This window comes from Xiphias gladius, chromosome 7 (assembly GCF_016859285.1).
Source record: "Xiphias gladius isolate SHS-SW01 ecotype Sanya breed wild chromosome 7, ASM1685928v1, whole genome shotgun sequence".
Lineage (NCBI taxonomy): Eukaryota > Metazoa > Chordata > Actinopteri > Istiophoriformes > Xiphiidae > Xiphias > Xiphias gladius.
Genome location: NC_053406.1, coordinates 3,874,945 through 3,886,365, shown reverse-complemented (window position 1 = coordinate 3,886,365; position 11,421 = coordinate 3,874,945). Strand labels below are relative to the sequence as shown.

General features: G+C 42.1%; 1 protein-coding gene across 5 annotated transcripts; it reads left to right on the top strand.

Annotated features, from left to right (window-relative positions):
• Positions 1-26: 26 nt before the first annotated feature.
• On the top strand, positions 27-11,247 carry LOC120791653 (glucuronokinase with putative uridyl pyrophosphorylase). Of its 5 annotated transcripts, XM_040130180.1 has the most exons (24): positions 337-691; positions 783-889; positions 1,500-1,606; positions 1,691-1,735; positions 1,873-2,026; positions 2,159-2,230; positions 2,479-2,567; positions 2,718-2,874; positions 3,442-3,519; positions 4,340-4,431; positions 4,619-4,724; positions 4,853-4,932; positions 5,024-5,092; positions 6,069-6,129; positions 6,280-6,296; positions 6,695-6,752; positions 7,360-7,452; positions 7,576-7,636; positions 7,722-7,835; positions 9,125-9,182; positions 9,540-9,608; positions 9,685-9,748; positions 9,903-9,974; positions 10,683-11,247. In XM_040130180.1, the coding sequence occupies exons 2-24, from the start codon at positions 887-889 to the stop codon at positions 10,776-10,778; spliced, it is 1,815 nt and encodes a 604-aa protein (XP_039986114.1). In that variant the 5' UTR covers positions 337-691; positions 783-886; the 3' UTR covers positions 10,779-11,247. The 5 variants fall into 5 exon arrangements, 3 of the variants coding, with proteins under 3 accessions (XP_039986113.1, XP_039986115.1, XP_039986114.1); XR_005707712.1 differs by lacking the exons at positions 337-691; positions 783-889 and adding an exon at positions 27-306 and having other exon boundaries at positions 9,883-9,974; positions 10,640-10,786; XR_005707711.1 differs by lacking the exons at positions 337-691; positions 783-889 and adding an exon at positions 27-306 and having other exon boundaries at positions 9,883-9,974; positions 10,683-10,783.
• Positions 11,248-11,421: the final 174 nt, after the last annotated feature.

Sequence of the window (11,421 nt, the reverse complement as noted above, 5' to 3'; positions counted from 1 at the left end):
ATGTTGCATCTGAGTTATGGGTATAGACTGTGTGTACATACACTATTTATCTTGACGTCTGTAGCTTGAAGTTGAACCTTTTTACGTCATCGCGAGTAAATGTCTTATTTTGAAGGTTCTTTCCGGAAGTAAATCTCTTCACTGACGCTGGGAGAATTTAGCTCTCGCAGAATCTGTAGATATTTCTCAACCCTTGCACTCTGTTTTTGTTGATTCAAAGGAAGATCGAGACTAACTAAAGTTTCACAAATGATCTGTATACTGCTGGTAGCCGGTCACGGCACCGTTTTAGAGACGCAAATTAAGGTAAGTAGTTTGAATGTTGTGGCAGTATGGGTGCAAAGTTCGCTTTAGTCGCAGAATGTTCATACTGCACCTGAGTGTACGCCGAACTGCCTCAAAGAATCAGCCACTTTCCTACTGTTGTTACTTGTCGGCTAACTTGTGTACTCAGACGTGTCACTCGGGCCATTTACGGAATTGTAAAGATGCATTGTTGCATCCGGTTTATAAGTGACCTAACGATAATCCGCCAATCTTCGAAAAATAACATTTTTATCAGTGGTCTTCATCACCCCCTACCGAGCGCTGAGGTGGAATAAGATTGTGTTGAAAACATTGAATTTGGAGGGGAACATTTCTTGAAAGATGAGGTTTTGTGGAAACTAATGTTAGCTACGAATTATCGACGGTAATATAATATTTAATGTTACGCATTATTGATAAGTGTGCGTCTTTACCAAGAAAGAAACAACATAACTGAGCTAGCTTCTGTCATTAAGTGTGGCATTACGTTGTCCACTCCACAATACAACGGGACATGGAGAACACCTGAGAGTCCTCATACACCGATCAGCCACGACAGTCAAACCAGTTATGGATTTTAATGGTATGAATGGTATATATCTGGTATAATAGGGTGTGCTTGTATGTTTATGAATGTATTTCTGTGTATATGTATATATATATGTATATATAAATATATAAATATATATATATATATAAATATATATATATATATATATATATATATATATATATATATATATATATATATATAGTAGTCTTCACAGTCCCCAGATCTCAACCCAACTGAACCCTTATGGGAGATTTTGGACTGACGTGTTAGACAGTGCTCTCCACCACCATCAAACACCAAATGAGGGAATATCTTTTAGAAGAATGGTGACCATCCCTTCGGTAGAGTCTTAGAGACTTGTAGAATCAATGCCAAGGTACGGTGAAGTTGTTCTGGAGTCTCGTGGTGGCCCAACACACCACACTGAGACATTTTATGCTTGTTTTTCCTTTAATTTGTCGCCTGTCTGTACATTGTTGGCGTGTAGCAAAAAAACCTGTTAGATCTAAAGCCAAAATCCTGCTCTAGAGCAGCACGTTTAATCGTGTTGCCTGTACTGACATGGTTGTAGTTCGTTAGAATGGTGATGTGCAACCTGTATAGCTGGATTTTTTTTCCCACCTCTCCTCTTTTCTCCCAGAACGATGACACAGGCTTATACAGCTACCTGGCTGGGGTACCGAAGGCCTTGCTCCCTGGCATTGGAGGAAAGAAGATCCTTGACTTCTGGTGGGAGACTGTCAACATGTGCGTAACAGCGAAAAGTGACCCTTTACCATCCAAAGTCCACAAAGGTGGACTACTGCTAATCACATCTCTGATTTTCTGCAGGCGGCAGTTATTCACAGAAGTGTATCTGGTCACGAATGCAGACAAGTGAGTCCAGAAAGAGCGTAAACCAGTTTATTTTAAAGTCTTGTCTCTTTCAAGACCCCACTTAATATAATTTGACCATTACTTTTGTTGCTAAAGCGCTTGTATTTCGCTCTGCTCTGTTATGTTACACCGACCAGGTATAAGCATTATGAGCGCTGGGCCACAGCTAATGACTTCCCGGTGGAAAACGTGGTAAATGATGGCAGCACTACGTTGGAGGACCGCCTCGGGGCCGTGGCCGACCTGGAGCTGGCCATACGCGGTCGCAAGCTGAAGGACGACATCATGGTGGTATGATAAATGCTGGAGAACATCCATTCACTAACCTGTTCGGCTGCATTTCATTGTGTCGAGCGGGTGTATTCCACTGGAACTGTAACCAGTGTCTGTCATACAATGAGGATTTCCTTTCTGTGTGAGCAGATTGCAGGTGACATGCTGTGTGCAGACCAGAACTTTGATATCGCTCAAGTTATCCGCTTCTTCAGATCAAAGGTGAGGTTCGCTACAAGTGTGCACCAACACATAGCGCTTATTGTATAATCACATACACAGAATCATTTTAGTGGCCACAAAGCCACACAGTCTAATGTGTGCACAGGATATGTAGCAAAAAATGTCCTCCACCACCTGCGGTAACAGCAAGCAGACGGCAGAGCTTAGCTTAGCTCTGAAACAGCGAGCTGTAGGGAGGTCATGGGCAACTTGCAGTAGCCCTTAGACTGTTTGTGTCTGCGCCGCAGCCTGGAGAGCTAATCATTTACTACGAGCTGGAAGAAAGTGAGAAAAGCAGCTCCAGGGGCATCGTGGAGGTCTGCCCTGACACCCATAGGTGAGAACAAAAAAGTTGTTTCCGTTGGTTCCTAATGCAACACTAAGGTATTTTTCTTTGTGTTGTGTTCCTGGCATTCATTGACATTAGTTTGATGCTCGGCAGCATTTGGCAGATTTGATTTTAATCTATCGTGGTTTGATGAATCAGGGTGACTCGCTTCTTGGAGAAGCCTCATGATGGGCTGACAGCATCCCGGCTGGCCAGCGTGGTGTTTTACTGCATTCAGAGAGACACACTGTCCTACCTGTCTGACTTCCTCAACCTGCAGCCTCAGGCCACAGACCGGAGCTTCGGACGATTCTGGGTTCGTAAGTGACAGTAAAGCATCCCCTCTTTTTCAGCTCATACAGGCAAAGTCGTACAGGAAGGCTTTTTGATTTATAGTTAACTCAATAAGCGTTATTTCAGCAACAATGATTACCTTTTGGTCTTGTTATATCATGCAAGACTGAATTACACCAGTATTACTTTACTCCTCAATTTCACTGAGCCGTAAGTTTTTAGTGAGGTTCCAGTGTGTTACATGTGTCATCCTTCTTTCATAATTAAACTCAACTTTCTTGTACAAACTAAATCAACTATTGATTTGCTTTATAACGTCTTAGACAATTGTTAGATAGACTATTGTGAGGATTGAATCTTATCACTGCCCTCGTGTGATTTCTTTTTCATCTGTATGTGATTTACAAATAACTCTGTGGTTATTTATGCTTTGTCTTTTCTTTTCATTATGGTGATAAAACCCTAAGATCAAAATTTGACTCACTTACATTATACTTAGTCCTACTTCACTAAACCCAAATGACATCGATGCATTATCATGAATTAATAAACTAATACCCAGCCACTTTACTGGCTCCTCTGTCTTCAGGAGTGGATCATCAATGAGAAGCAACTCGAGGTGTTTGGGATGAAGCTTCCTACTGGCTTCCAGCTTATTGGACAAGTGGTCTGTATCCCCACCGTAGTCCATCAGTCATGTCTTATGTTCTTGTTTTTAACACAACATTGCCTTCTGCAAATTCATAGATAATAAGCGAAAAAGTCGGAGGTGAAGGCCCGAAAATCACAGTTATCATTTTTACTTTACTTTGCCAAGTTTACTATTTTTATCTTCTTTCACATTTTTTACCGTCATACTTTGGCCTTAACTTGCAAAGCAGCGCGTATTGCAGTGTGTTAAAGCTGCACTAGGCAATTTTTCAAGTGGCAGGAAGAGAAAATGCTCCAGTGTTTTAAAGTTTGAAAGCTGCCATTACCCTGAAATCATGCAATGTGACATCTGCAGCAAACTGGCCACTTAGTGGTTAATGTCTTCTACGTCTACTCAAAATGTCTGCTGTCTATTCAGAGAACCGTCCGGCAGATTAGAAGCATTTACTGGGAGAGTAAGTTTCCCATTAAACCCAAAGAATACAGTTTTTTTTTTTTTTTTTAGATAGACTTAATGTCCCTGAAACTGTGTAAAGCAGCTTCAGTACATGTGTTGTTACTGCCTGCTGGGGTGGATATGATGAAGATCTTCCTTTTTACTTTTGAATATTGCACCAACATAAAAACCACAGCTACTACTTGGGGCCTAGAGGGTGATCTAAACAGTCTTCAAATAGGAGTAAGATGTTGTTCCCTATTACAGCTGATAAACAAACACAGTACATACAGTATGTAAAACTAGGTTCACAGCAGACTTTAGTGATTCTTTTTTTTTGGGGGGGGGCATTTTTTTAGTTAAACTTCTTCATACAACTTGCTTCGTCTCGACATCTCAGGGCCTGTCTGACTACACCAAGTGGCTCACCCACTACTCAACCAAGCAACAAGACAATCCTGCTAAACCAATCGCATGCAGGTCGTACGCCAGGTAAGAAAACACCAACGCAAATTACTCACTCTGCTGGCTTGCATTTAGTTCAGATCAGTCTTGTCTTTCCGGGGTTCGTAGAAAGAAGTCTCCTTCTCCGTCCCAGTTCACAGCAAAAGCTCTTTAATTTTAAAACGCAACCTGACAGACACTGCGAGGATTGATCCAAATATATGATCACCGGCAGGGTTGGATTAATGGGGAATCCCTCAGACGGCTTCAATGGGAAAACCATCGCCATGACCATCTCTAACTTCTGGGCCGAGGTCATTCTAGTGGAGAGCCAAGCTTTGGTAACGCACACACACACACACACACACACACACACACACACACACACACACAGCTCCATGCACGTATAAGACAGCTTCATCAGGAATATGTTGTTTAAATGTCATGTGCATTTTCTGGGACTTTGCAGGTTTTAGTCCCTCATCCACTCAATGATCCCACAGAGTTTGGAAGCTTGCAAGATCTGTTCTGTATCAGCAGGAAGGAAGGGTGTGTACACAGCCAGCTTAATGAGCTGAAGTCCATCACAGTACTGGTCCTGTTCAGGCTCTCAAATCTTTGTGTTCATCATTCACCCTAGGTATCTGGGAGGTCTCCGGCTGCTGCAGGCCACCTGTAAGAAGTTCTACCAGTTCTGCTCCAAACAAGGGTGAGATTAGTGCCTGAGATAACACGAAGCGAAGATATTAATCATTGACACAAGTGACAAAAGATTGTGTGCATTTTGAATCAGAAGTAGATATCTCTCTGTAGCGCTGTGCAGAATCAAATAGAATCTGGGGGAAAAACTTAACTACATTCAAACAGAGCAAATCTGGGTGTTAGCATGTCCTCTCTACCTCCAACTGTGCAGTGCTGACACACTTTTTTTCATCGAAGGCCTTTATCATATTCATCCCGAGGGATACTGCTATAACTCCTCCCCCATCATCCCAGTGCATCTTTTCCAGTTGAAGATAGTCGATAGAATTTTCTGTTTAAACCAATGGAATTTTTTTGTACATGGGTGCCACGCTCATATCTGCAGGGCAAACATGAAGCTAGAGCCAGGAGACAGCCAGGTGAGCTTATCATTAAGGCTGGAAGGAGGGTAAAGTCATTGCGTCTGGCCAATAAATAGTCCGGCACATAACCACTTTCATAATGACCACTGGGAAACATAGTAGCCCAGTAATAAGCTGCGATCATATTTTGCAGCCGCGACGGCGCCAGCGCACGACGCGGTTGCTTGCTGTGGACAGTGCCGGTTAGATGTGCTAGTAGGTGGATTTTGTTGCCTTGGACAGAGCCAGGCTAGTTGTTTCCCCTTGTTTCCAGTCTTTATGCTAAGCTGCACTAACTGGTTGCTGGCTGTAGTGTCATACTTAATGCGCAGACATGAGAGCGGTATCAAGGTTCTCATCTAACTCTCTAACTCTCGGAGAGAAAGTGAATAAGAGTATTTCCCATACTGTGAAACTATTGCTTTAAAGCAGACACCGACAATCGAGCACAGAAGTTGAGTAAATGTACTTAGTTACTTTTTCATTTAGTTTTTTACTTGTATAAGGACACTCGCTGTTATAAGGACAGTCTCTTTCACTGCTCATGTTCATTTAGCGTCTGCTGTTTATTCTTTACTGTAGTATTGCTCTGACAAAGCAGAACTTCACACTGAAGTACGACACCAACATTCCTCGGCAGGTGGTAAGCATTCATGCAATACACATGTTTTCTAAGCACCCCAAGTCACAGCATGCGTGTGGAGTGTTTCAGTGTAAAAGCATATAATGTGTGAGCATAATCACCCTTCACATGAAACGCTCGACTGATGAGATTCTTTGTCTTTGTTTTAAGGGCCTTGCTGGAAGCAGGTAAATAGTTCTGTTGGTGGGCCTCTTAGCTCTGTCTTCCAATGCATTTACCAATTTTCTTAGTGATAGAAATTTTATTGACATTCAGACATAATTTACAAAAAAAAAAATTGACACAAATTCATCTGTTCATATATACACTTAGATATAGGTGTGTCTGGGAGAATACTGTATAGTGTGCTTACTCACACAGGTAAACCTAGGCCACTAGCTCCATTTCAGAGTTAGAAGTATGTAGCTTAAACATCACAGTGTTGCATCTCAGCCACCAGATGTAACAGTATAAAAAACCATGAGAAAATCAGGAAACCAATCAATTCCAATCATGCAATTCAAATGTATTATTACCCACTTTTCATTACATAATTTTCTTGTTTACAATCTTCATTTTTGTGCAGTGCCATTGTCTCAGCTACCCTGAAGTGTCTTATGAAATTCTACAACATCACAGACAATGTAAGGATGTTAGTTATGTACCACGTACGATGATGTTTCTAACTCTTAGAAGTGATTTCTCCATCTGTCTGTAACTCCTTCTCTAACCTGCTATTATTAAAATCTCTTCAAAAATGATTCTGTCATGGACAAACACCTGGCCTGTATCAGAAATCAATTAGATTTCCGTCTAAATCCACTGAGGTCACACACACACACACACACACACACACACACACACACACAGTAAAAACACCAGTGTTGAGGCTGCAGGAAACTGACGGTCTTATCACTGACAATCTTGTTTGCATTCAACCGCTATACTCATGTCTCAGTATCCACATATTGATTTTGGTATGATACACGCAGCAGATGTAAACAAAGATATGTGTGTTATTAAAAGCTTTAACATAATGTTTGTAGCTTTCTACTGAAGAACACATTAAACCATGCGACTAAATTTGAAAGCCTTTTTAAAAACTGACAGCGGAAAGGGAGGGAACATTCACAAGGCAAAAGAGGCCCAAAGTAATAAATATAAAAGTCCTGCCTCAAGAAAAACAAGACATTAAAAATGACACACACAAAATCAACAACTGTGAATTAACATTTGCGTTTTACACTCCAGGATCTCCCAAAACCAGTCCGAGCCAACTTCATCCTCAACGTGGAGACTGATGAACTTTTCATTACTGCTGGCTTGCAGGACAGAGTTGTTCAGGTCAGTGACATAATCAGCGCTACACACTGTACAGACTGTTCGCTCCGTCACCACCACACAACAGTTTCTTCTTACACCGTCAGCAGTGGTACATTGTAACTGCTTGTCCCTTTGCCTTGGCAGGTCTATGAAGGTTTAGTCTACATGGATTTCAGCAAGAAGCTCATGGAGGAGCAGGGCTATGGTACTGATGTCGCTGTCAGTAGATACTATGTCGATGATACAAATGCATTCTTTTTTTTTAAAGGGTGTCTGCTTTCCATTCTCAGGGGATTATGTTTCCATGGAGATGAGTAACCTTCCACTGTTCTGGCTGGCCTACCTGAGTGACCCCAGCGACTCTGGACGCATCCACAGCAACGTCCGACAGCGCTGGCTCAGCGGTACCCCTTCATATGAAGCATTACAGTGGCGGTTTTTGAAAGGAGATGATGATATTAGTCATATTTTTGATGGCCTAGTTGGCCTGTGGGGCCACCACTTTGGTCCAGAGTGAAATATGTCAGCTAATGTATGGATTGCCTCGAAATCATTCATGGGTCCCAGAGGGTGAGTCCGGCTGACTTTAGTGGTCTCCCGACTTTTGTCATGAAATTCATTTCACCTGGATAATCTACTCAGTATCAGTACTGCTTTCCAGGGAGTCTTGGGTACATTCATGAATGACATTCATGTTCCCCACCGGATGAACTGTAACAGTTTTGGCGATCTGTTGACTTTTGTTCCACCGCCATCATCTGGTCAGATTTCATCTTCAATTTGTCCAATAGTCAAGCCAAGTCAATTCAAGTCAACTTTATTTATACAGCCAAACATCACAAACTTGTGTTGTGGGGCTTTACTGTCTTTACAGCAAACGACACCCTCTGTCCCTAGATCCTCGATTCCGAAAAGGGAAAGAAGAAACTCCAAAAAACAACATTAATGAGAAAAAATGGAAGAAAACCTCAGCAAGAGAAACAGAAGAAGGATCCCTTTGTCAGGATGGACAGACATGCAATAGAGTCTACAGAATAGACCAAATTAGCAAAATTACAATAAGGAAAATCAGGATAACAAAATAATAGATAGATTGTAAGCATAAATGAAGAAATATAGATCCAGGAGGACGTCAAGTAACTTCCAGATGATTCCAAACAGGACCTGAGCCACTTGACCTTCTCTCCACCAGAGGCCAATACTACTGTTGCTTTATTCCACATACCCACAAAACTAATGACATTCCCATCAGTCTCGGCTGTACTTTGTGTGTAGTGCTATTTAGCATGTGTTAGCATGGTAACGCGCTAAACTGAAACGGTGAACGTGGTAAAAATACCTGCTAAACATCAGCATCTTAACATTGCCATTATGAGTATGTTAGCATGTTAATGTTGGCATTTAGCACAGTTGTCTCCAAGTACAGCCTCACGGAGCCGCTACTGCGGCTTCAGTGTCATTTTTTAGGCCACAAAGTATTGCTGGGCAGAGAAGCTGCTAATATGGAGAGCAACAAATTTTGTTCCTTTAAAGAGATTAAAAAAAAGTCATTCAGTCCTTTTTTAAAACAATATGTTAGCTGATATGTGTATGTCCATCTTTCTGTTCCTTTAAAATATAAAAAAAAAAAAAAAAATGGAAACACATTGGTTGGTTTGTTGATCTACCATCTGGTTTCTCTGTCTTTCCACAGGGGAGCCTCTGGTCGTTGAGGCCATGAAGACTTTCGCCGAGCTAACTGATCAAGCGAGGTCAGTTTGTTAGGAGTAGATTGTTGATCAAGAATCTATATAATAAATGGCAGTGGAGGTTTTGTCAAATAAGGGCAAAGGCTGGATGCAATTAATCATCCGATTGATTGTGTCTAGCCTTTGCACAACAGTCTCAAAGTGGCTTTGAGCTTTCTGAATTGTTGTGTAAAATGTCGATGCACAGTGAGTTCCAGATACCGCATGCAAAGTGTTTATTTACTGCAACTCCGCCAACAAAACTGTAGTTGCTGTTTGTCTGGAGTCCACTGTTTGTCTTAGTCTGCTGTTTCACAGGTTCAGAACCTTAGAGGTGGGACTTTCTCATCTAAGCACTGATTGAAAATGTTTTCCCTTCAGGACAGCTCTACGGGACAGAGACTGGAGCCATCTGGCACAACTGATGGACCAAAACTTTGAGCTGAGGAGGTGCACTGTATATTTTGAGTCGAGGCATTCATATTAAGGTTACATTCACAGTTTTAAGTAACAGCATATCCCACAGGTCTGTCTACACTGATGACTGTCTGGGTCCTGGGAATCTCAAGATGGTTGAGCTGGCGAGGCAGGTAGGTGCTGCAAGTTTCCATTACCCGCTAAGAGCAGTTTTATTGAACAGTGTGGACTTTTTTCTCCATCTCTGTCTGTGTTTGCGTGCCGGAGTTTTTTTTTTTTTTTTTTTTCCTCTTTATTCATTCATAAGGTTTCTGCTGTTTACTGCAGTTTGGCTCAGCAGTGAAGTTACCAGGCAGTGGGGGAGCTGTGGTGGGTCTCTGTCTGAACCAGGAGAGGCTGGTAAGACGGCTTTACGTGGAAGATGTCATCTTTGACTGACATTCCCTATCTATGCCCGATGTGAGGCCATGGGTTTGGAGCTGATCATTCATTTCCCTTTTTTTCTCTCCTAATGGAGAGCCTACAGACATGAGTGATCTGTGGGATTTTAAAATCTACTTCAAGTAAAATTTAAAAACATTAAATCCACAGAAATACATTAGATTTTTGTAGTAAACAGCAGACATGTTCTACGATGTGATGAATTAGAAAGTGAGGTGTAGTCAGAGCACATTTCTACTCTTCTGAAACCGTGAGTCTAGTTGATTGTGTAATCAGGGGAAACCATGTCCAGTTTCTCTGCTCAATCATCGACTGACTTTGTCATTTGGACTTTTGTTTCCTTGCAGGGATAACCGATGTTGGCTTTATTACCCCCAAAATGTAATTAATGGTCTCTTTCAAAGATATTCCACCTGATACTTTGGATAAATGTTTCCATCCCCAAAACCTGACCCTCACAAATTAGTTCTCTTTCCAAACAAATGAGCATTTCCTTGTCATTTTTTACTGATCTACTTTTTCTTGATCTACGTCTTAAGGTCTTCGCTATATTAATAACTCGCCTGTTCTGAGTTGTTAATTCTGTGGTAGTATACAGTGTATCGTATTTGTGCACCTGACAGGACCGGCCCGCCGACTGATGCAAGCCTGTGTTTGGCCCACTAGGTGGAGATGAGGCAAGCCTTCCAGGAGGCGGGCTGTGTCTTCTGTGTCATCGCACCATACGACCCATCTGCCAGCACCGTGGGTGGCCAGCACTAACCGCGTATCTATCTACCCGCGAACCCGGTCAGGCCACTCCAGGCCAACTCGCTGCCATCGGCTGGATGCGGCACAGTGCGGCCCTCAGTGGCCCCCAACGGCGTCCCACTGTCATTTTCGTCATGGAAATTGCCAGATGCCACATGAAAATCTTCTGAAGGCCGTTTAAAAAAAAAAGAAAAGGAAAAAAAGTCAGGGTTACTGTCAGGATCTCCAGCCTTTGCTGATAGTTTGGGCATGAATCTACCCAACTGATCAAATATCTTTTTCAAAGTTTTGTCGCAACTTACTGTTTGGTGTGGTGACTTCCCTCCTGTCAAATCTGTTATCCACCACAATGTAAAAAAATGTTGTCATTATTATTTTTCTACGGGCGATACAATTGTACAGACTTCATCCCATGATCATCGTATATTGACTGTAATTTGTGTCCACAGATTAAAAGCAACTTTTAGACCACTCGGTGTTTTGTAGTGTATCTATCGTGGCCTTTGTGGAACAGTCACGTATCGCTATTAAAAGGCATAATCCATCGGTATCACACACGCGTTACGGCATAGTTGCGGGGTCAACCTGCCAACACGTAAATCCGACTGAATCAGCCTTTTCCTCCGTATTCCATACGTTGTGATCCGTTCTATTC

What these genes read in the sequence shown, in the direction of transcription:
- LOC120791653 (XM_040130179.1), top strand. Translation starts at nt 250, where the DNA reads ATGATCTGTATACTGCTGGTAGCCGGTCACGGCACCGTTTTAGAGACG. An exon ending in TGTATCAGCAGGAAGGAAGG is followed by an intron (nt 4,933 to 5,023) that starts GTGTGTACACAG and finishes CATTCACCCTAG; the next exon opens with GTATCTGGGAGGTCTCCGGC. An exon ending in TGGTTGAGCTGGCGAGGCAG is followed by an intron (nt 9,749 to 9,902) that starts GTAGGTGCTGCA and finishes TGTTTACTGCAG; the next exon opens with TTTGGCTCAGCAGTGAAGTT.